This window comes from Lates calcarifer, linkage group LG10 (genome assembly GCF_001640805.2).
Source record: "Lates calcarifer isolate ASB-BC8 linkage group LG10, TLL_Latcal_v3, whole genome shotgun sequence".
NCBI classification, from domain to species: domain Eukaryota; kingdom Metazoa; phylum Chordata; class Actinopteri; family Centropomidae; genus Lates; species Lates calcarifer.
The window spans coordinates 5732572-5756940 of NC_066842.1; the positions used below are offsets into that span (position 1 = coordinate 5732572).

The window sequence follows — 24369 nt, forward strand, 5'->3', positions numbered from 1 at the left end:
GGTCTCCCAAGATTAAACAAGCAACTTCTCAAAGGTATTCACAGTTTGAGAAGACAAAAACAGTAACACAAGCAGCAAGTCCTCCAACCTTAACAGCTATATAGGTTGTTTGTCCCTACCATCAGACACATCGCATAGGACAATCGTCTTCATTGCTACAATAATGAACATGTGGTTAAGGTTGTTTAATGCTCATACATAAAAGAAAAAAGGCTCATAAACCCAACATCAGAATTTCATTCCTGCAAATCCAGAGAATCAGTGTGAAACAGAACCCTTGTCTGTGCTCATCTTTAATCACCTCAGTAAAATTAGAAATTGATATTTTAATGCTACATCCTGCCCAGCATAGCTGAAGATTTCAGTGACTTCACTTTAATCGCTGTCTATTGATGTATGACTTTTTAACTTCCTCAGCTCATTCATAATCAAATTGTGTGTATAAAGGACTATAACAGAATAAATGATTGTTAAAATAAACTTGAGTGGCTTTAAATTCCTTCTCCATGTAGACACAAATGAGCACTTTCAGTCTGTGTAAAAAATCTTGATCTCAATCATGAAGCCAAACATCCAAATGTCAGGGAAATGGTGATAACCCCTTTTTAAGTTTTGGGGTTTTGTGGGCTTACAAGGCATCAGACAGGCTTTCCCTGTCATAGTCACTATTTTTTTGACCTTCTGCAAAAATTCCCCCTGCGCACCTGTATTTGGAACATTGATTGTGATTCATTAGTTACTACGTGACTGTTGGCTGTTAAATACTATTTGAACTTTTTCTAAAAAGGGAATTATTGTGCATTATGTTCCATTTGGCTCATTGGGGAGGAGGAAGTGTTTGTGAAGATTTAACTTTTCCATTCTCTCTTTGCCTCTTTTTAGTCGAAATTACATACTTTAACCTGTAAAACGTTGGAGGAAAATGGGACAGGAGGCCTCCTGCAGTACAAAACCAAAGCTAAACCATCTGCAGATGTGTTCACTGGTGCTTACTGGCTAAGTAAGCAAACCTTGCAGAATGTCAATATGTGTGGGAACTGATGTGCCACATGGTCTGAACACGCATATATTACACCTCATACTTCACAGGGAGATCAAATTCCATGATAGCAGATATGATAATCATAAATCTGAGGATTAACTTTTTGAGTATTTCACAGATCTGGATGATCTATCAAGCTGGCAATGTGCTTCCTGTAAAAAGTCTCAGCTCTCTCAAAGCTGCTGTCTCAAACATCAGACAAACAAATAATAAAAAATGTAATTCGTTCATGTGTATAAAACACATCTGTCACAACATTTCTAACCTCTGGTGAGTGGAGAAATGATGTTGATGTTTTCTTAATTGTTATGCTCTTTTTTAATTCAAAGAATAAAATTTAAATAGCTCACTTATTTCCCAGAGATGCCTCTGTCAAATACAGCCTTGAAAAACAGAAACAGACAGTGACACGTTCAAATCAATCAACTGATCAACAGATCATCAGCAGTGGCACTCAACAGACTTAAACCATATTCTGAGACTACTGAAATCCGAAACAGACATCAATCTTTGTTAAATGGAAACTGGATCTAAGTATTTAAAGCTCTGGGATTCTCTAATATAACATTTTACATGCTTTTTATCATTAAAAGGAGTCACTGACATCACCTGTTATGTTGTTGTCTGCTTGTTTACTCCTGTTTGAGTTTGCGGATGAAATGAAAAGAGCTTACAAACCCATTAATTTGCCATCCAAACAACACAAGCTAACCCAGTTGAAAGCTATCCGAGTGTAATTAAAATTCCTCTGGATTTAAATACATTCTCGAGTGCGCATGCTAACGGCCCTTTTGGGAGCTTCTTGGACTAATCGGAGAGACTGAGAAGTGTGTTCCTTTTGCTAATGGGTGAACACATGATTTCACAGCTCCCAATGTGATTATACTCTTATTAGGGTCAGACATTCATAAAGACTCATTAGTAATTTTTCCCATCATGTGTGTGGGTGATATCGTTTCTATCTCTTTTGGAGTGTGCAGTCTTGCTTTGATTCCAGTGACTCAATCCCTTTGAACCAATTTGTAAGCCACTGAGTGCTTGCACCCAAACTCAACCCAGACGTAATAACAAGCAAAAGTCTAACCAAAAAGACAAAAAAATCGGAAGAGCTTCTCTTGGCTGGTTTGATGTTGCAAATGTTCAGATGGTTCAGTTTTAACAGACTTTGAGGGATCATGAGATGGTTAGTTTTCTGACGCATTAAAAAACACTCACTTTGGACAGACAGCTGCTGTTCTGAGCAAAGAACATTTCAAGCAACATATGTTGATGACAGGAGTTAGGAAAAGGTTGGAAAAACCAGCTCACCACCCAGTCTCAGAAAACATGGCTCCACTTAAAAATAAGTTATATGTGACAACAACATCTCTCATTTTCAGAGACGTTACTACAGGTAATTCACTGCTGCTTTCTGCTCCCTATTAAATAAGATTACTAACAATAAAGAAACACACTTTTCTGAATATTGGTAGCCCACCTGCAGAGATAGTTTATGTTCAAGGTAATTGAATAATGTGCAAGTACTCAGCAATGGCAGCATAATTAACAGTTAACAAGCCTTTGCTACAAATGCTTGACTGTGGATGTGGCTGTCTTTCTCAGACAAGTAAGACTTGGTATTTTAGGCATGTATAATGCAGTTAAGTTAGCAATTCTGTGAAAGCTGGATGACAGTTTGTTTCCTTTCTTTGACTCATATGAAGGGTGTGGTGCTGGATCTGACAGATAAACCCCAGTTAGGTCTTCATTTTGCTATATTTGTTAATGCTGCATGAAGTCAGTGTGCTGTTTTATGCCTTCTAATGTCAACTGCACAGTTACTCTGTCTAAACATTATCTGATATATTGCTACAGTGATTTTTGTGGCTTTCAGTAGTGTATACTCAGATAAACTTAACTCTTATGTTTTGACAAAGAGAACATACTGTAAATGATTTCACCAAGTACATAATGGTGGTCATTACTGAGAGAAATCTACATTAATTCTATTTCCAAACCATATTTTTGGCAAACAGGTTTGTTAAGAAGTTTTTCACAGAGCAGAAGACATAAATATGGATAAAAATAAAACAACGGAACTGAATATATTGGCAGCAACAAAAGTGAGAAGCTTTCAGTGTATGACTCATCCATCTGCCTTCATGCTTCAGATGGCCACACACATGAAAACTCACACATACACGCATAAACACATAAGAATCCCCATTTCCTACTCTCACAGATTCCTCCCAATGAGCCACAGACACGCTCAATGCAATCCACTTGGGCAAAAACAGACAGCAAACACACAGCCTTCGATGCAGATAAAGGACCTCCTGATTAAGTGAAAGCATATGCATGTGCTGGTGGCATGAAGGTTACAGAGGAGGGTTTATGACTGCAGGGATGTCAGTTTGAATCCCCAAGTGGGTTGGGGGTTGAGTAATGCTATTTCCTCCCACTAAAAGGGTCCAATGAGGTGCCCTTGAGCAAGACACGTAAGCTGCAGTTAACACTGGTGACTCCCCACTGTGAATGTGCCTAATGACATGAATGTGAAGATGCGTGTTGCTAAGCATTGAAAAATACCTCATCAACTGAAGTACTCATCGCCCTCTCCACCTGCCATATGGTGAGTATATCAGCATTCATGGTTGTGCCACATGAACTAACTGTTGTGAACATGGAGTCCATAAATCTACACCAATTTCCTATATCATCATTCTACTTAGCAGTTGCACGTAAAGTGACAGAAAGTAACTGCACAGCTTCATATGGGGTGTGGTGAGCAAACACAAAGTGTGAGACCTGAGTTGACAGAACTCTGGAAAACGGAATTGCTCACACTCACACACATGGATTTGGTTCACAAACACAAAATCTTGAATGCGCAACCAGGACTGCTTTGTGTAGCTGATGACATGGAATGTGTTTGCTGTGTTTCACTGCATTCGTCCTTTAACTCTGCCAAGCTTTGAGGTGGTTTTGGATCGAAGAGAAGAAGGCTCTTTTTTAAACATTTATAAGCTGCAGGGCACTCCATTGCAAAAGGGAGGGGCCATCCAATCCAGGCTGCGGAGGAAACCGCCTCCCCAAAAAAAGCAAACCAAACAAATGGCACAAAAAGTTATTTTTCAGATGGCTACTGTAAAAGGAGTCTTTGTGTCCTCAAAAATCTGCTCCAACCGACACTTGACTAAGTGCAGCAAAGGAAAAGGACAAATGGAAAGAAAGAGTCAAAGAGAAAGTACGCAATGTACCCAGTGGGAGGAGGGGATTTTCTGGTGAGCAGCAAAAGATGTATTTTGGGGAAAAGAGGTCCTTCTTGAGGCTTCTGATCTGCTGTTTCACCAGAAGGCCTTGGCATGGTGTCAGGGCGTTGGTCTTGTTTCCAATAGCGCCACTTTTTGTGCAACAGCAGCTTCATAAGAACTTAATAATGTGTTTTATTTTTAACTGCTTCAGTTATCTGATGTGGCAGCGCTAAATGCAACAGTCATGTTCAATGAGAAGCTGCAGTTAAACTGAGGCACACACAAACTACACAAGTGTGGATTTACTTTGACAGACAACTCAATGGAGAAGAGTATTGTATCGTTTGTCCATGGGGAAAAAACCCATGTACATTGAACACCTCTCTTTTAACTGCAGTGCTGAACAACTGCTAATGGACATTGATGCTTGTGGCTGTTGCCATGCAACTACAGAAAACCCATTTCTAGCATTTTAACCATTGACAACAAAATTACACAGATGTGACTTCAAGCTTTTGGTGCTCTGAGCCCTTAACAACATGCTCTCAGAGCTGTCAGAAACATGCAATAGGGCAACCTTCCAACTGGAAATACCGAGTAAAAGAAGCCTACTATGAAGAAAGGCTCCTGGTGAGCATATGTAGACGTGCTGAATCACGCAATATAGAGATCCATTTGAAAATTAATATCACCTACTTTTTAATACTGTTCACTCAAAGGTCTCACATTTCCTTACTTGCCTGTGAAATCAAACTTATCTAATACATTAACCTCACTGTTTAACATAACTCCAGTGTCAGAATCATAGCTATTATAATGGACTTCAAACATGTATGTAACACAACATATGTTGAAGCTTTTCAAAATTCATAACACTGGTCCTGTGAATCTCATGTAAATGAGTTCTGGCCTTTAGTGATGAATATATTTACAGTTGTTTATTAGAATTTAAATTAGGCTGAGGAACTGAATTCCACAGGCCAAATGAAGCAGCCCATATATTTCTGACTACTAATGAATGCTGTTCCAAAACGCACCGATTCTCAATAATCCTGCCAAAGGCATCCAATACCATCCAGCTGGCATTCAGATGTTCTACAGATGCGCTCAATTCACCAAGAATATAACGCTCATGGAAATAAGTGCACCCAGAACACTACACTGCAAAGTATGGAATGCGTCACCGATGCATTTTCATAAACATACTTAGCTGTGTGGCTTCCAAGGAAACAGTTTGGATATGAGTAACACTAGGGAGATACAATAGTCTATTTGTTGTTGAGTGTATTGGTTCCAGAGGATGCTGTGGTTCATGCTATGCACTCATAAAGTCAAATGAGGTGACCAATATATGTCATCATGTACTTGTTAATGTTGTCCACTGTGTATGCTATCACGGAAATCACATATTTGACCACCTATCTGCAGGATGTGATCTTTATGAAAAACATACATATCCATGTGGGATATACATGTTGGATAAGAATGTGCAGCTGTGCACTGAATTAACTATATACACAAAAATGTATTCTGAAGTGTCTTTCAAATGTTAGTTATGCAAACACTTCTGGGACATAGTATAATATCACTAGATGATGGCACGGAACCACAGTCATCACAGCTGTGTTTGTTATCTGAGCCTTAACTATGAAGGCCATATGAAAAAAAGAAGTCACTGTATTCATATTTTTTGACATATGTTTTGATAAAATTCATTCTTGGCATGTGAGGAGGAGACAGAGGGCGTGGCAGGGTGGAGCTGGGCATTGCAGGGCTGGTCCTGTTGGATTTGGCAATGAAATGTCCAGCTCTGCACCACCACAGCATCCTCCTCACACAATGTGGGTTTCATGTGTTCATAGTGATTCACTAAAATCATACCATGTGCCCATATGAAACTCTGGTACTCTTGAGGTTCAGTGGTTTAACATTATTTATCTATCGTTCATTCAACAATGCCATGGGGCCCTCCTTTTTCCTAAACAATATATTTCTGTAGCTCAAGACAGAAAGGAAGTATATTATCTCTGTAACACAGGACACCTGCTCACAGTTAAAACCTCATTCATAAATTCTCTACAACAGCTTGTTGCAGTACATACTATCCAACCCCCCTTTTTCTTCTACACAGACAGACTTTTTTCAGGGCCACTATGTTTGATTCCAGATGACCTCACTCTGGTGCAATGTGATCCATGAGTCAGTCATGAGTTCAGATGTAGACCACCATCAATAGTTTATGACTTGCATTTAAAAGGGGCCTGAGGAGGTTTGTTCTTGTCAAGGTAAAACCATTATCGTCTGTGAATGAATCATACACCTGATAGTAAGGCTTCAGATAACCCACCACACCAGACTGAAACCACAACCACAGTGTGATAATCAGGGGGTCACAGTGTATTAGATCAGCATGTAAGGGGCTTAAATGGAATATATGACAATATGTAGATACTGCAGTAATGCCCTTAAGTGGCTGTGGCAATAAAAGTAATATGATTAGAAATCTAAAGCCCTGTTTATGGCTCCTGTTGACTGCAATGTTCATTTTAAATCATAACATAAAGGTACTGGGGGGGGAAAAAAACAAAAAACAATTAAGATATGGACAATTTTGCATCCTTGGAGCCTCAGATGTAATGGGGTTAAAATTTAACAACTGCCCTGGAAGTGGTACTACAAGAAATAGTACTGTAACAATAATATATTTTCAAACTACTTATACTATAATTATGCCTGGTTTGTGTTGTTCTTAAATTGAGCCTATACTGTAGATTACACTTATCAAAGAGCATATCTGCCCCACAATATGGTCAGTTTTTGTCTGTGTTGAGCAGCACAGGGACATAATGTTAATCCCAGCCAGGACACAGTGGACAGTACCTGCTCTTCCTCTGTGACCTCCATCATCTTCTTTTTCTTTTTTTCTCAGTCTCGTCATCTTGTCCTGTATCTCTTCCCTTCCAGGAGCTGAGCTTTGGTCGATTCAGTCTATTCATGTTCGTCTGCTTCAGTGAATAAAGTAAACACAGGGTCACTGATATTTATATGCAATTGCAACGGCCTCCACTGGGATAATTTTGCAATGAAATTAAGTATATGTGGGGGTGCCTCATTTTAAGATGTTTGTCAACCCTTTACACAAACTGAATTAAGAGAGAGGCATTTCAGATTTCGTGTAAAATGTATCAGTCTGACTTGGATGGATGGAATCAACGTTAGCTAGCTAGCAAGTTAGCTTATTAATTCACTCAACTAGTTGGCATTATAATGGACGGCCACTGTTTAACGTAGCGTGACCACGCGGCAGTTGTTGGTCAGACGATGTTTGCGGATAAAATGACACTGAACTACAAACAGTTTGTTGGTAAAGTTCACTAGTTACCTGTACGACGCTTCAGCGGATTCCGCTTCCTATCCAGTTTGTTGACACGAATCAAAGAAGAGATGTCGTGGTTAACGACAAGATAGTTCACCCCCCATCTCCAACTCACACACGCAGTGGCGCCGGTGATAAGGTAAGAAAACTGGTGATGTTGACGTTGTACGGTATCTATGCAGCACCACAGCTGAGTTATTTTAGACAGTTTGTAATTTGTAATCCTTTTATACAAGTTGCTCTGATAGTGACACTCGTGGAAAGGTCAGAGGGGTAAAGTAAAACATCAGATCTAGCCATCTTGGAATCATTAATATCCACAGAAAATCTACTGTTTGCCTCTTGACATAACTAAACGTGGCTGGAAACAAAAAGTCAGAGGTTCCCAAAATTCAACGGATCTGTTCTCTTCTGATCGAGAATATCCAATCAAAATTTTATGGTGATTTGACCAGTTGTGAGATTTCTTGCTTTAGACCAAAGTATTAGATGAGCAGACCTCATCCTATGGATATATATTTGGCCCCTAATAACACTACTCTCAACTCAAATTACAGTGACCAGTAACTCTTTCAGTGCACTTGTGGGAACATGAGTATTATTTTTTCAGTAAGATAGGTTTGAAAAATGTGAACCTGTCCTTTTAGTAGTGTTATATTTACACATTTGCATAAGAGAAAAAGCAGTCTAAGTGTTTTCTACATGAAAAACTCTTCAGCCAAACCAAAATCGCAACCCCACTGACCCATCTATGCAGCTAATTCCCTACATCAGCTCCCAAACTGTATCCACTCAGCCCAACAACTGTCTCAGGAATGCTGACCTGGATACACAGACAGACAGATGTCAGATAATGGCTGAACATTCCCTGGCAGTAATGCACTATTTCAAATTTCCAGAGACCCCCAAAATCAGTTTTTATTAGAATGTGGACTGGATTTCACCTTTCAGCACGTTTCTATAGGTGTCATGTTGAAAACAGCTTCTTATGCAGAGCTCTCTGGAGGCATGCGTTCCCAGTAAAACATTGTGAAGATTTTTTGTGAGCTGGAGCTGGCTGCTCAGCAGAGTCTGTTCTAAAAGTCAGTCAGTTATGAGAGAGAGTGAAGGTTTCCCATTAGAGGAGAAGGGAAGGTTACATCAGTGCCAATGTGTATTTAACAAGCACATTCTGTAATTTGTTGTAGGCTTCGGGCAGTAGTTTCAGCCTGAAGTGGGCCTGTTAGTGTTTAGCCAGTAATAAGGATGTTCATGATTAGGCCTAATCAATGATCTACTATTCGGGATTATTCTTGATTATGTGTAATTTCAGTCATTGTTATCAAATTGATTAGTTTTACTGGCATGAGATGATCACTTCGTTTAAATTGCATTCTCTGCTATCAGGAAAGCAGAAATACCACATACTGTACAACCTTAAAGACAACACAACAGTCTTGTTGCCTTTTACATCCATGTTCAATTATGTCTGGAAATGAAATCCATAATTTGGCAAAGCGGTGAACCCAGTTTATTCCACTTTCAGTTGCCAGGAAAATATTTGTGCTCACAAGAAGCTGCATGTTGGATGACACTATGATTTCTGTGCTACAACAGCTGCTGAGCAAGTTAGTGTTGAGACTTCCACCAAAATACACAATATGACAAATTACAGAAGGCGAATCTTTACTTCCACAGAGATAGGAAAACATCTTGGTGTTATTTTTTTGGAAACTTTTCATATTTCTCTATCTATGATTGACTGTATCAAATTCTATTTCTGTCCTATCAGTTCTCTGAACTCACCACCCCTCAACAAACTGATGTTTTTTCCATCTTGATAATGTCTGGTTGCAAAATGGAAAACATTTATTTTTCTTCTGTGAGAGTTTGTCAAGGCTTTTAGATGAGAATGAAATCTAATCACAGGGAGATTTTCCCATTTTAAAGTTTGGACCACACTTTCCAGGGATCAGGTTTTTCTATGTTAAATTACTGACCTCTCTTTCACTGTCACCCTGCTAAAGTAGGGTAGAAGCCTATGTGTGTAAAACTTTAGACCCGCCCTCCTTAAATTTGCTTCCCCATCCATGGCGTCTTGATTGACTCATAACTTAAAGCTGATTAAAAGTGTCTCCTCCCCTTCATCTACTGTACCATCTCACATTTGAGACTGAACTCAGGCTCATTAGTCAACTCAATAAAGGGTCATTGCTTTCACCTGGATTCACCTGCTGATGTGGCAGGAACAGATGGTTCTGATATTACCAGTCTATGGAGTTTAACCAGTAGAAACCATTTTAAAGTATTTAGGGTATCCAATAAATGCTGGCCTCAGTCAACTTTGACTAAATGGTCATCTAGATACACAACCCATTTTGTTGTCACTTGACCATTTTCCCTTTACATATATCTACAAATTAGTTGGGAAGGAGGGCAAAGAAACACCAGGAGCTTGCTCATTTTTCCAATAAATTAATGTGCAGTAGAGAGCAGAAAAAGCAAGTTCAATATTTCCCCTTTAGGCTGGCCTTAAGCAAATTGCCATCCAATGGTTGTTGGTGCCGTATGTGTGGCAGAAGGCTTTGTCACATTGCAAATTAGCTATATAACCTCTAAAGGTTATTGAGCAAGGATCAGACTACATTACTTTTAGATTGGAACACCTGAACAGGTTGTGTGTGTCGTTGGTTTGGTTTAAAAGAGGAGGTGTAAGCTGTCTTGTGGCAAAATCTCCCTGGCATTTAAACCTACTGTTCTTTCCCCTTCAGAGGACTGTAAGAACAAAATGATTATGACAAACAATAAGCTCACCAAATGTAAACTGAATCAGTGATGTTTAAAACATCTATAGTGCCTCCTCTGTGGTCACTTAAACAAAGGAGATTTGTCTTGAAGAGAATCTTGGGAATGCATTTTTGGCTGTAAAGTGACAGGATGCTCCGGGGTCACACGGTCAGCCTCCCTATTCTGTATCTTTATGTTCCCAAGGGGCCTATTCCCATGGACAAATCTGGCACAATATGATACATCAGATTGCATAGTTCACCACAAAAATACTGGTTGTTCTTGGTGCACACTGATCTGTCCTGTCATCTGCATTTCTTCTGGTTTGGCTTAAGAAATGTTGACTTCAGTGTGTTCAGCTGTTGTTGTCAGTTGCTCAGACTTTCTCATTTCTCACCATCTTTACTCTCTTCCACATGATTAGAGTATTTTCAAGAAATATGTTTCGTTTCTCTGTTTGTTTAATCAAGTATGTAATCATTTTGAGCTTGGTCTCCCCAAATGTCATGAAATGTGAATAACGTCTGAAAATGTAAATATGTGCTCGGAGCCAAAGCATGAAAAGTGAGACAGACATGCTTTTCAGCAGGGAAGAATGTATGAGGGAAACTTTGCTATTAACAGGTAGAGATTAGGATGAAAGCTAGCAATCATCTAGCAGACACAAATAATGGGTGCACATGAAAAGTCAAATCAGTTAGTTCATAGGGTGACCAACATGAATGTAGAAATAGAGTCCACAGAGAGGTCACTCATACAAATATATATATATATATATATATATATGGGCCGGTAGTTTTAGCTATTTCCCAAGACTATTGCTTTAATGTCTACCTGTAAGCCATCACATTAAACAGGTCAGGCCATTTATGTTTTCCTTTGGTTTATTCCGACCTTGATTCTCAAACTGTGAAGAAATTGCCTGTTATGTGTAAGAATTTAATTCCAACACTAATTAAGAGTAAACCCCAAAATTTTAACCTTATTCTGCCCTAATGAAACCTTCATAATATTTCTCTTTTCTTTTGTTATATTGTTAAGCTTTGAGTGTCTTGAAAAGCGCTATATAAATTTGATGTATTATTATTATTATTATTATTATTATTACTTCAACCACAACTATTCTACATGTCTGATTGTAATCATGAGCAAAATTTTCTTTGTGACAAACCTCAGATAACAGAATCTAATTAGTAGGAAGAATTGTCATTCACACCAACAACCATGTTTCTGCTCAATTCACTCTATTTTATGAAACTATGCTGAACTTTTCAGCATCTGTTTTGCCATAACTGTGTGAAAGATTCAACACATGATTACACAAGGAGCTTGGCTGCAGCTGTTCTCTGCTTCATGCTACTGCAGGCAGACGTACAGTCAGTCAAACCAAACTTCATGGGACACATCATTTCCTTTGGTTATTTTAAGCCTTCATAACCAGCAGGATGACGACATTTGCTCTGGCCTCCTAACACTGTGATCTGTGTGAACCACAGCACATAAAGAATACACGCCCTCACACATACACACACACATAAACACAATCACAGACACAAAGTCCCCACCCTGGATCCCCTTTCCTCCCCTTTTCCATCTTTCGTCAACCTCATGTGAAGCAACAAGCTCTTTTGTTGGTTCTCCCGTCTAGCTATATTTATCTGGTGCAAGCTATTCCAGACTGTCATCTGCCAGCTCCCAGGCCTGGTGCTATCCCCAGCCCCCTTGATTCTGTCTGAACCCAGCCTGTAATGAGGCCGTCTGGCGTCAAATTACTCAGAACACTTCATGGTCCCTCGGTGGTGCTGATGAAGATTTTCAACAGGATGGGAGCTGGCGCTGATCTGCCTTCATGTCAGCACGCTGTGAAAAGTGGCCCTACTGACTGCAGCCTCCCGCTGCCATGTAGTGGGAATGATAGAGTAGGAGAGTAGCTATTTGCAAGAAAAAGGGGGGTGTTCATATTTATTTTATATAACTCAAAATCATCCTCACAGAAAGTAAAGGAAATGAAGTCACATTGTTGGTGAAATTATCTATCAGGTGTCAGGTGTTTCCAAGAATCTACAAACTTTGTTAGTGTGAAAACTTAATAGATATATTTCATTTCCCTCTGGAGATACAGATATCATAGCACCTTCAGCTAAAGCTCAATTCCGTTGTTTTGGAGCAAAGGCTAACAACGTCTCGGAGTCAAGAACTAATTAGAGGCACAGAAAACTATTAGTTTGGAGTCTGATGTCTCATGATTAACCAATGCAGCCTTATGCTTATGAGTCATACACCCTCTGGGCTGGAGGGAGTCCCCACACTCACAGTGGGTTTCTCTATATTTAAAATAGTGAGTCATATTCATGTGTGAGCTACTGTCCCTGCTGGACATGTAAAAATAGTAGACACAAGTCTTTAAGGGATAGAGCTATATAGAACGAAACGTAAGACATTTGAAATGCAACATACAACACATGAATATTAAAGACATTCTGCAATTTAGCTATGTATTTCATTTTGCTACTAGTGTGTGTGGCTTACAGTATATAGAACTTGCTAAAAAAAAAGATCCAAGTTCCCAGGAGATGAAGGCTTGCTGAGAGAACATAAACACACATCTGATAACAAACTGGTCTCTCCATCCCCGTTTCGACAACTACTTCAGATCTAACACTGAGCATTCTTCAAACATTGGCTAATTGTGGCACACTTGCATTCTTTCATCGCAGTTGTTTTGTCTATATTAGGTAAGAGAAGCAGAGGGACAATTTGATTAAAGCCTCCAGCCCTGGCTCACTACTAACTGACCAAGCCAACTCCAGATGTTGGAGTGGAAACCTCAGGCTTTTCCTAACACGTCTCGGATGAATCAGCCCAACGTTGGAAACATTTCCCATGATTCACGCTGCTTTTCCAGTAGCCTTTTGTTACCCCACTAGCCACAGTCTAATGCCACTGATCAGGGCATATGAGTTACACGCCATGTAGAGCTCTAGACAAAGCAAGCATTGTTCCTAAATCTAATCTAGACATTAATCTATATCATGTGAGGGTGTAAAATAACAGTATTAAATAATACTATCAGTTGATAACATTCACGATAAACAGGAAAGAACTTGGGGGGTAAACTGATTGAGTAATTCCAAAGAGGCCCTCTGGGGTAAGAGGACATTTTGTTGTTCTTTTTTCCTTTTAATGTATTTTCAATGGATAAGAAAAACAATGGCAGCCAGAATAGAACTAATTCCTCTTCATTCAACCAAAAATGATAAAGCAGACTATTCTCTAAAAAAAAAATGAAAAAGAAAAAACCCATAGAGGCCACTCATATCGAGACATCTGGTCATGCATAATTCCTGCTTATTGAAAACTTGGCTGTTCTGTGATGATGAGAATTTTCTCTGGAGTTTTCATTTTGGGCACTAAACTCCCCAACAGCTCTTATCAAAAATAAACACACAGAGTTCAGTTGCTGTAGTGGGGGAAGAATATAAACCCATCTTCCTCAGGGTCATAACACACACTTTGATTTTAAATGTTCCACTTCAGGTCTTAGCATGTGCATGACATTATCACTGTGGTGCATCTGCATAGGTAGTATTTGTCCTTTTGAGTTTTTGCAGCATTCTTGATTTGTTTTATTATTATTGTCTCATATTTTACAATGTTTGCTTTTTATTATGTTCAATAATTGACATTCTCTAGTCTTATTCTTATCTCTATCTTGTTGCCTGTTGCTGTAGATCCAATATCCTCATGTATCATGATTCACATCTAATCTACTACTCCAGATTTCCGAGTATGTCAAGCTTTTGGCCAAAGACACGAATTTAATAGGACTTTGTCCTGAGCATTTTTCCTGTGTCTACTGTTGGATATACTGTTGGTTTTAGCCACACTGGTTTTATGGCTCTGTAACTGCCACTGTTGGTCAGTCCATCATTCATTTCATGGTTTCCAGTGAGCGAATCCTACTGACCCTGGTTATCCCCTGACTTTACCTCACGCTATCCTCTCAAAAATGTAATTTGTCCACTACTTATGGCTACATTAATGAGAAAAAACCTGCAAACTAATGACATTTTAATCATATGTACTTTGTGTGTAGTGCTGATTGGCAAATGTTAATATACTCAAATGCTGAACTAAGACGAAGAAGCACTGCTGTGACAAGGTACACCCTCACAGTCTGTAGAAGTATAAGTCTTACTATCATTGTAAATGGAAAGTGAGTACAAAGTTGATCAATCATCTTTGTAAAATTTACTGAATAAATACAGCTGTTAAACTTTATTATCATGTTCAATGCGCCATGTCTGGCTGCAATCCTGTAGCTGTAAAAGTCTTTGGTTCATAAGAATTGAGAATTGTGAAGAGAATGATGGCCTTCAGCAAGGCATTTACCTTTTTTTCCAGTGCAGTCCTCTGGAGTAAATGTTGACTATTTTCCTCCTTCATTCATTCAGCTCTAACCCCACATTTGCTGCTGCTGCTGCTGTAGGTAAGACTGTGCCCTTAGAATTGCCTAAAATTGCATGGCATGAAGATAATCACAGTTTAACAACAATTTGAAATCCCAAATTGCCACTCACAGACCTGAAATCTGGGTTTACCCCATCCGTCACTAAACTGCTGCAAAACCCCCTACCATCAGCTTATCTGATTGACGTGGAAGGGGTTAAAACAACATGGGAACACACCATGAGATGGCCTTTGACCTTCCACCTAGGGACAGAATCTGGGCCTGTGTTTATGTACAGAAACTCTTTTGTGTACACACCCAGGGCTAAATGAGGTCTGTGTGTGGGCTGTCTGCCTGCTCTAAGCAGATCATGGCCCTAAAATATAATCCGGAGCAGCTTGCCGTTGACAGCCAGCAACCTCAAAGAGTGCAATGTGGGAAAGATCATCTGCCAGGGGAGTATAGAGTCCTTAAGGCAAGGGACATGTATTTTATTTATTTTATTTTTTTTTCAGTATTCTTGCATCACAATGAGAATAAACTGAGCTATGATATATGCTTCACTGAGTCCTCTGCTTCAACTGTGACAACAATGCAAGTGATGCACTGAGGAGGAAGAGAAAATTTCTCTCTTATTTTGGAGGGGTTGTGCATCTGGCACATCTGTAGCCTTGTGATGGGCAACTCAGCCTTCATCACCTGTTTCCTCTGCTTTAAAGGAGAATTGTGATTTATTACAACTTGGATCTTTTTTATTCTTCTCAGACACTATTCCTGTCAGTAATTATAACATTGCACTCACCAAGTTAATTGCTGACATGCGGGAAGCTTTAAAAAGTCGAATGGGGAAAAAACAGGCGGACGATCAGATTAGCCTTAAAGAAACCTGCAGGCAGGGCTAGGAGTGGCCTTGAGGCAAAAATGAACCCTGTCGATCCGCCCATTTCTCCAATTGCTTTTACACTGTGTGTTTTAATACACAATAGTAATTAGTTTGTGGTGAATTAATTCAGCACAAAATATATAGGAATATACATTATATATACACAAAAGTGACTGAAATCCGAAATAACTAGATTTTAACTGTCTGATTGTCAGACTAATGACTTATCTTGTCTTAAAGTACAACATTATCACCACTGACAGTCATGGTGGCTGAAACTATGAAAATAAAGAATTATCCTTCCACTGTACCTGTTCTTCAGTGAAGTAAATGATAAAATGGTAACCCTGGTCACTCTTTTGCATTTTACATTTCTGCCTATTAGCTAACATGTTTATCTGACTACAGCAGCTCACCATCGGTTAGTAACAGTGTCTTGCTCAAGGACACCTTGATAGGAGTTACTGCTAGAATCAAACCTCTAACATTTCAATTATGGGACAAGAACTGTAATTACTGGGCAGACATGCTGCCCACCTTGTTGCTGCAGGTCAGATATAAAATTCTAGCTGTTGTAACAAGATGAAGTTATAGAGGGGAAAAAAGCGGAGGTGAGGCAGGTTGCCCATACAGCTAACTTTGGATTCTTGCAATGATGTTTGCCTCAGGCCAGAATCTCAAAAAAATTGTTAATAAACCATGACTCACTGAAACTTTCTCTCTGAAAGTGCCAGGATAAAACATCGGGCAGGCAGAAGTGAGGGAGGTTATATCATATTAGAAACATTATCAATATTGATTGTCTCCTATGCTCAGAGATGTTATGAAGGTTTCATTTTCATGCAGCCAAAAGGACAAGCTTGTCAATGAGTACAATGCCTTCGAAAGTACAAGAATGACTCATGTATAGCTCTTAATTTTAGAGGAAATGCACTTGTTCTGCAGCAGAAAAACTTCCAGACTTCTTTTTTTAATGACATGTTAAGATAAAAAACTACACTGCAAATTACAACTGTGCATATTTTTTGTATGCAAATGTTAAAATTATTCTTAATGTTAATATGAGATTTTTCAATCATGAAATGTGCACACTGTTTTTGTTACATGTAGCTTATATTTTGTGTTAGTGTACACCAAAGTGATTGAATATAATAATAGCATGTAAAATTCACTCCTAAGACATGTCTCAGTGTTGAAGTGACTGCTTATTTTTTGGACATTCAGTCCTTCAGTCACATGTGGAGGGATTTCCATAGGGAAAGAGCAGGCAAGGGGGCTGTGCATTCTGCTCTGCATTTATAAACACTCTGATTTTCTTGTTTGGAACTACTCCAAATGCCCCATTTCTAATCTGTCCTAACATTTTGTTGTGTTTAAACTGAGAAGTGAGGGGAGGGTCACAAAGCGTGTTTGTGCAGGACACCATGCAACTAGTAGAACACTAATCTCATCAATTTCCCAATGCAAATATTGGACTTATTAATCTCCTGTGCAGACACTTGTAGTCACACCGTTCTCTCTGCCAACTCTCAAGGAACACATGGAGGCCTTGTATACAGACACTTCACAAAGCCCAGGCAAATTCCATATTTATTTTTTTCTTGTTACCATGGTGACATTATACTCCACGGGAGATAGCAGGCTCATATGCAGTCTTGGGATGCAAATCCCCTCGTTAAGCTTTGCAATTGAAAATGCAAACACATTCAGGAGCAAGACTTCTCTATAACTCTCACGAATATTAGACAATGTTTGTGGTCGAAGTTGTTGTTGTTGTCTTATTATAGCTTATTTGAACAATTTAAGTCCGGCATCCAAAATTATGTATGCGGTAATTCAATTAACACTCTTAGAATATCATATAGTAGCTTTTTCACATCATACATATTGATGGTGTTTTACACAAGGCATCATTAGTTCTGCCAATAGAGTTGGACAGGAGTTTTGTTTCCTCTCCATTTCATCTTTTTGTCCGTCTGCTCATCTGTCTGGTCATATTTGTATTTTGGAAAACGCCAAAGTGTTATAAATGGATTTTCAGAGAACAAAACAAGACAAAATAAAAGACATCAAACAAAAGACTAATATAATGGGGCAAGAAAGAAGTCAGTTTTCACACTGTTTGGCCAACAGAGGGGAGTGGCAGCAGACGTGACTTCCTTAGGAGCAGATGCACATAACATCAAACTTTGTTTTCCCATCAACAGACTGAAAATGGGAAATAAATTTTATTACCAGGCCAACCAAACAACATGTAAGCACTAGAGAGCAATTTATGGTTTGGAAATAACTGCCCTGCCACTTTTTTTTTTTTCTTTCTTTTTTTTTCAAAATCTTGGTGAAGTGGTGGTTAAAGGGCAGCCTTAGTAGCCGCTGAAGAAGTACAGAGCTGCAGGGTGTTTTAAAGACTCTGAAGAGGAACATGTCAAGTCCAATTTCTGATAGAGCCATGATAAAATGTGCATCCCTTTATTTGAAATACAGCACTGTCCCATGGCTGCCAAATACAAGTCCCTGCTGGTTGTCTACATTCAATGCCAAAAAAGATGTGTCCCTTTTAAATTCTCTGGTGAAATGAAGTTCACTGATACACAGGCTCTAAAGGGGTTAGTAGTATTTAGTGAACCTGTGTAGGTGAAAGATTGTGTTATTAGTCATAGGTGTGATGATGAATTGAGGGCCATGACATCCCCAATAGGCTAAATAGTAAGATCTTCAAGCATGAAAGCTGAAATATATTGACTGTGAAACTTCATGAATGCTACGTGCAGAGAAAATTACAGAATTGATTTGGTGAGCTGCTGCTTATGCTCACACTGCATCATAATTGTTCCTGTGGCTGCTATGTGGGTGGATGAAACACGATGGTGTACGGCTATGGGAAAGTGGTAGGTTGCACCACTGAGGAAAAACTCATGGAAAATGTTATTATAGGGGATGGTTCACTGTTCTGCATTCATGATTTGACTCAAATCACGTCTGCTGCTGCGCAAGAAGTTCCTGAAGTTAGAGAAATAAAGTTGAGTGTGGATGCAGGGGCACCACTTAAGCAACTGAAGATACATTGCACAGTCCTGGTGACTTCAAAACGCCTAGGTATCTGGACATCATGTAGTGCGTGGCCTGTGACATTTCAAGATGTATACACAGGGAAGAAATGAAGCCATCATATAAACCATCTAGGTAGTTGGTGGAGGAGTCCCTCGACAGCTTGTGGCAGGCATTTTGCAGAGCAAAGGGGGGCCAAAATCTAATCAGTGACTTGGTACATCTGGTCAACATTAGCATTTAGTTCTCTAGGGTCAGTGGGTGAGTACTGTTCACACTGAGGCAGTGAGAATTGTGCCAGCAGATGATTAGATGAGGAGAAATTGTTCCCTCATACAGTTTTCCCCATTTTATTCTGCCATCATTTTGATTAGAGGAACATTCAGCTTTAGATATGTGGAAAATTACATCTACAGCACCATTTAAGCAGTCAGCACTAACTATAATGCTAACTACTGTATCTATGTCTGTGAGGATACTGCACACTGCTATGCAAAAGGTCTCTGTAAATTGCCATCAAATGCAATGTGACCACACTCTGACAGCAGTCACTGTTTCTTCAGTGTACAGCTAATTCTTCAGCGGAGGTGTCGCCGTCACGGCAGTCAGTGGGGTTTATCTATAAATGAGCAAACAGAAGGGCAGATGACTCTTTTCATGCTCAGAGTGAACAGATCACAGTGCAGAAGAACCAAATCCAGCTCTCCAGCTGAGCTTTGATTCTGTGCCACCGAAACAAAGCAATACTCCTCCATTCAGATCAAGAGGCACTTTTTCACTTTAGCTGCCAATGAGACGCTCATGGAGAGGTTTGCCCAGACTTAATTGGAGTGGAATTTACAGGGAGAGTTTGAAGATCTGACAGCCGGCAGAAGACAATGGGCTCAACAGCTGCTCTAAGTCCAAGGCTGATCCTGCCAGCTCACCATATGTACAATTTTGTGCTGAGGTGAGTTGGTTAAGCTGTTTGAAGACACTGTTTCAGCTTCCATCCACATACCAGATTTGCCTCACCCAAACACTGTACGTCGCACACACGCTGTACTCGCACTCAAGGGGAATAAGAAGAGGAACTGCTGCATCATATCACATCAAGAAAGGTACATCTGTAGCTTATTTTACTCATGCTCTATGGGGCCATTGTATGATTTGGCCTTCCAGCATCCCCCTCCCCAGCACACACTCACACATACACACACACACACACTGCATCTCTCACTCCCTTACTAGCCCCCCCACCCCCACCCCCTTTCACTTTCATCTCTCCTCTCTGGGTGGATAGGGAGCAGCTCTGCCTGCCACTGTGCACTTCCCTCTGAAAGAGCCATTCATTGCTGCCGGCAGAGGGACCTCAGCTCACCTCCTAACCACAGAGGGCTTCAAATTCACTGCCTCCTGCCTTTTGCCAACACACTTTCAATGCAAACATTCTCAAGGTAAATGCACTCACACACTCAGCCGGGCACAGACTGAAAGGCAAAGGAAAAAAAAAGAAGCTGCATTAGATGAGAAACCGACAGATGTTGTCTCAGACCTTGGACCAGGGTCAGACCCTTGGCACATCTTTCCTCTCTTGTATTGAGTTGCATCCAAGAAAAGGAAGGTTTCACGGCTGAGCAATGAATGGTATGAGGGCTGGGAGGGTGGACAATAAAACAAGTAAGGAAAAGAAAATCTTTTGTTGAGTTTATTTAGAAACTCTCTGCTTAATGCCGTATTGTTGCAGGTAAAAGTTAAAGTTTGTTTAGTTAAAGTTTGAGGTGATAACCCATCCGCCTGTCATGCTTTGACTTATGCATGGGGGAAGCCTCTGAGAGGGACAGAGATCTGATTTTCCTACTGTGCATCTCTGACAGAAGGGAGCAGAAGGGAGGAACAGGACACTAACAAGAGTGATTTGTAGTGGCACTTACCTCCATGACCGGGACTGGGAAGGCACAGCAGCAGGGTCAGGAAGGCACCGACCAGGACTGAATGCAGGGCTCTCATATTTTCGTGCTGAAAGTTAAGTCCTCCACTCTCACGTTAGAGACACGCCATTCAGAAGGAACTGAATGAGTTTCCAGTTTTGGGACCTGCTACAGGATACTCCCCTATGTGAAGGGGCAGGGCTGGGGAGGGACCACTAGAGGGACGCCCTCTTTTACCCCCCCACACTTTTCTTCTGCACACTCACACACACATCCTCAAAGACTGGAATATCATATCCTGCCTCTCCCTGCTGCCCCTGCACTTACACATTCACATGCAGATTCAAGTACAAGACATGTTACTATACACATACCATATGTGAAAAATATCACACACTCAAACACATTCCCACACATACATATGTTTATATGCATTTCCCTATATCAGTTCAGAAACATGCTTCCTGTGTCACCTCTCAAGTCAAACTACACCACCTCTCTCCTCCTCTCTCAGTCATTCAGTCGGGCCACTCCTGGATTCGTCGACTCCTTCCCTTTGTCTCACTCAGTAATTGGAGTGGCCTTTGGAGACCAGCGGCTGCCTTCTGCAAGGATAAACCTTTTACTTTTAATTAAAGACAAATCAGGTTGCTCAACTCTCTTGGTGCTTTATCTTTCCAGCCTTTCCCTTGATCAATGTCTCGTTCTTCATGTTTTTGTTCAACAAACCTGCTCCCGCAGCTAATTAAGCTCACACTTTAGCGTGGAGTAGAGGTTAGTTGTGTTGGATTTGGATTCACTATCTCTCCTCTATTGATAGGGCAGGGACAATGGAAAAGTTTTACTGCTCAAGTTATCTAAAGCACTCAGAGAGAGACTTTAATCGTGGTGAGTGCTGTCGCTGATTGTTCTCCACTTGGCTTTTAGTTACATGTTTTTTATGATGAACATGCACACACTCCTCACAAGGATTAGTATTTTCTGGTCGGATGCTAAGATTAAACCTCAAGTTCACTCTCAAAGCCTCAACGTTCAATTTCACCTGTCTCACAGTCAGCTGGTTGGCAAATTATTCCTCGTGCTTTCTGACAGCTGAAACGGGAATACAATTCGAATTTTTTAAACACTTCCTCTCAGGTGTGGAATGACTCTACATCGGTAATTCACTCATGACTGCAGTTCTTGCAGTTAAATTAGAAGTTTTTCTTTTCAACTGAACAAACAAATCCTCAGAAATTATCTTCAAATTAGCTGGCATATAAAGTATAATTAACCATTCCAATTCCATTCCAGTGAGTTTTTTTTCTCCAGTCAAACTTGTGTGTATGCACAGTTTACACCTTCAAAATACCATGACTTTCTTCTGGATTTCTCTGATCTGTTCAGAAAAGAGCAAGTTCAACTTCAAACAAAACCTGAATGTCTTTTCTTTGGACCAACAGCACCTCCAGTGGCAAATAACCTAACTGCTTCATACTTAAGTGGCAATAATTTGCTGAGAAAACAACAGCCACAGTGAAGATGAAGTGGACCTTGCATCTCTGTACTCTGGAAAAAGGTGTGAATGATTGTAGCCGTAAGAAAACTTAACGTAACACATGGCAGCAGTAACATGACACTATTTATTGCAGGGAACCTTTTCTGACACCCCAGCCTCACTGATTATTTCAGCATGACACGAGCTACAATTAAAATGCTCCCTCTGAGCCTCAGCCAACCGTTTGCACCAATGACATGCTCTCGCCTCCCTGGGGATGCATAATTTGCCCTGGAGGGATGTCACCCACTGATATGAGTGGGCTCCTGCACTACGTGAGAGCACAGGCAGTCTTATGCAATTCGCAACACCAGTGGCCCCTTTAGCATAAGTGCTCCAGATGATGCAAGTAGATGTGTGTGTGGATGCGACCTTATCAAAGCAAGTTGATGCAACTCAAGTGATGTTTTTCTGGCCTAATAATGCTTTGATTAGAGGTGTCCTGTGGAGTTTTTTATCAGCAGAATGTAAGCAAAACCCTTCTTGTTTACATTCAACTAGTCTCACTAAAATATATTATTTGTATCCTCAGGGCATAAAAACATGTTGAATGCATTTCCACCTCACAGAACATCTGGAGACCTTTTTTTAATGTGTTGAAACCTTCTTTGTTTACATCAGCATGCACTCTTCTTCTTCCCCTTATCTACTTTTATAGTTGCATTGCTACATTTTACACAGAAATTTGTATCACGTTAACCCCCTGTTGTGCATGTAAATCCTAGTAGAGTGAAAGACAAAATAAAAACAAAATATGGAAACACTGCACTACAGACAGGGCTCAAAAGTCCATACAGTACTTTTAATGGTGCATAAACACATTTTTTGTCCACTTGAGGCAGCAGCACAAGCTGTGAAAACACAATATTTTATATTTGTAGCAAACCTGCTTGTAAACATTTACCTATTAATATATCCAACAGACACTGAGCAACATTAGTATTCATTTGGAGTCACCTTTCTGTCCACCTGAAAAATGTAAGTCCTACATTCACTCTTTTTTCAGCTCCATTTTAGTCTGTCAACTCCCGAGGGAAATATCTGGCTCTTATGCTGCTAAATACTCCTCTGTGTTCACCAGCTAACTGTGTCTGTCTGCTGTTTGATGCAGGTCAGGTATTCTACATTATGTTTATCAGAGCTTTTTCAGCTGAATACAGCTTCCTTTTATGTCTGGAAAGGAGGTTGATGAGTTGAGTCTGCAGACTAGAAAAGTAGAACAATGGCTGAAAAGGCTCCATGGAGCTGCCTGGTTGGTAATACTTCTCTGTTCCTTATAACTATGTGGGTCACCTACTTATTTCATTCACTGTTAATATAACAGTCATTGTAGCTTAAAATTACACTTAAATTGTTGTGCTGGGAGGGAATCACTACGCCATGAATGATTACAGTGGTCAGTAACTCTTTCAGTATGTAATATATAGGCATGTGAAACCAAAACAATCTGAACCAGTCCTATAGATAGAAATATTTGTGGACTTCTGTAACAATATGCTATATTTAATTCCACCTCCTCCTCCTATTACCTACTGTTGTATCTCAGTGACTCTCCCGAGGTTGGAGTCAGTACAGCAATTCTTATCAGATCTCATTTCTCTCCCAGTTGATGTAATCTTCACACAGAGCAGTAACTGGGGACATTTTGCCAAAATATCGCCTCTCAAGTTATCTTGGGCAGAGCGAAGAAGCTCAGCTTTCACCACACGGTCTCAAATGTCACCCTCATGTGTTGCTACAGCCGTCTGGCCAGACCACCGCTACGTTCTCAAAGCTCCAGACTTGATTAAACCACAACGAGTATGTCTGTGTTTTTCTAGTCCGTTTTTTTTTTAGTTTCCACCATCAGGATAAGAACTGAGCCAAATGCCAGATAATCACAACGGTCTGTTTTGATCACCATGATTTACTGCTTTTAAAATACACTGTAATAATCAAGTAGCCTCTGAACAAAGTGCTTTTGTGGGATTGGTTTTAGTAAGGCCCCTGTTGTGGGAATATAGAACTGTTTCATAATAAGAGATTCTTAATTTGGTCTAGGAGATAGCACTTTTCCATGCCTTTTCAGCTAATAAGAGCCCACTCAGTTACAGCTTCTTGTCTCTTTAGTACAGAATAATGGCT

General features: G+C 40.0%; 1 protein-coding gene across 3 annotated transcripts in view; it reads right to left on the reverse strand.

Moving 5' to 3' along the window:
• The window catches only part of cspg4 (chondroitin sulfate proteoglycan 4), a 64545-nt gene extending 43630 nt beyond the window's left edge, over nucleotides 1-20915 (reverse strand). The window contains exons 1-2 of one of the 3 annotated variants that reach the window (XM_018675894.2): nucleotides 7658-7972; nucleotides 7156-7280 (exon numbers count right to left, since the gene is read on the reverse strand). In XM_018675894.2, coding sequence (XP_018531410.1) covers nucleotides 7156-7213 — 58 coding nt within the window. In that variant the 5' untranslated portion in view covers nucleotides 7214-7280; nucleotides 7658-7972. Of the gene's footprint in view, nucleotides 1-7155; nucleotides 7414-7657; nucleotides 7973-20711 lie in introns of those variants that run through there. The other 2 variants (XM_018675893.2, XM_051073178.1) reach the window with 2 other exon arrangements.
• Nucleotides 20916-24369: the final 3454 nt, after the last annotated feature.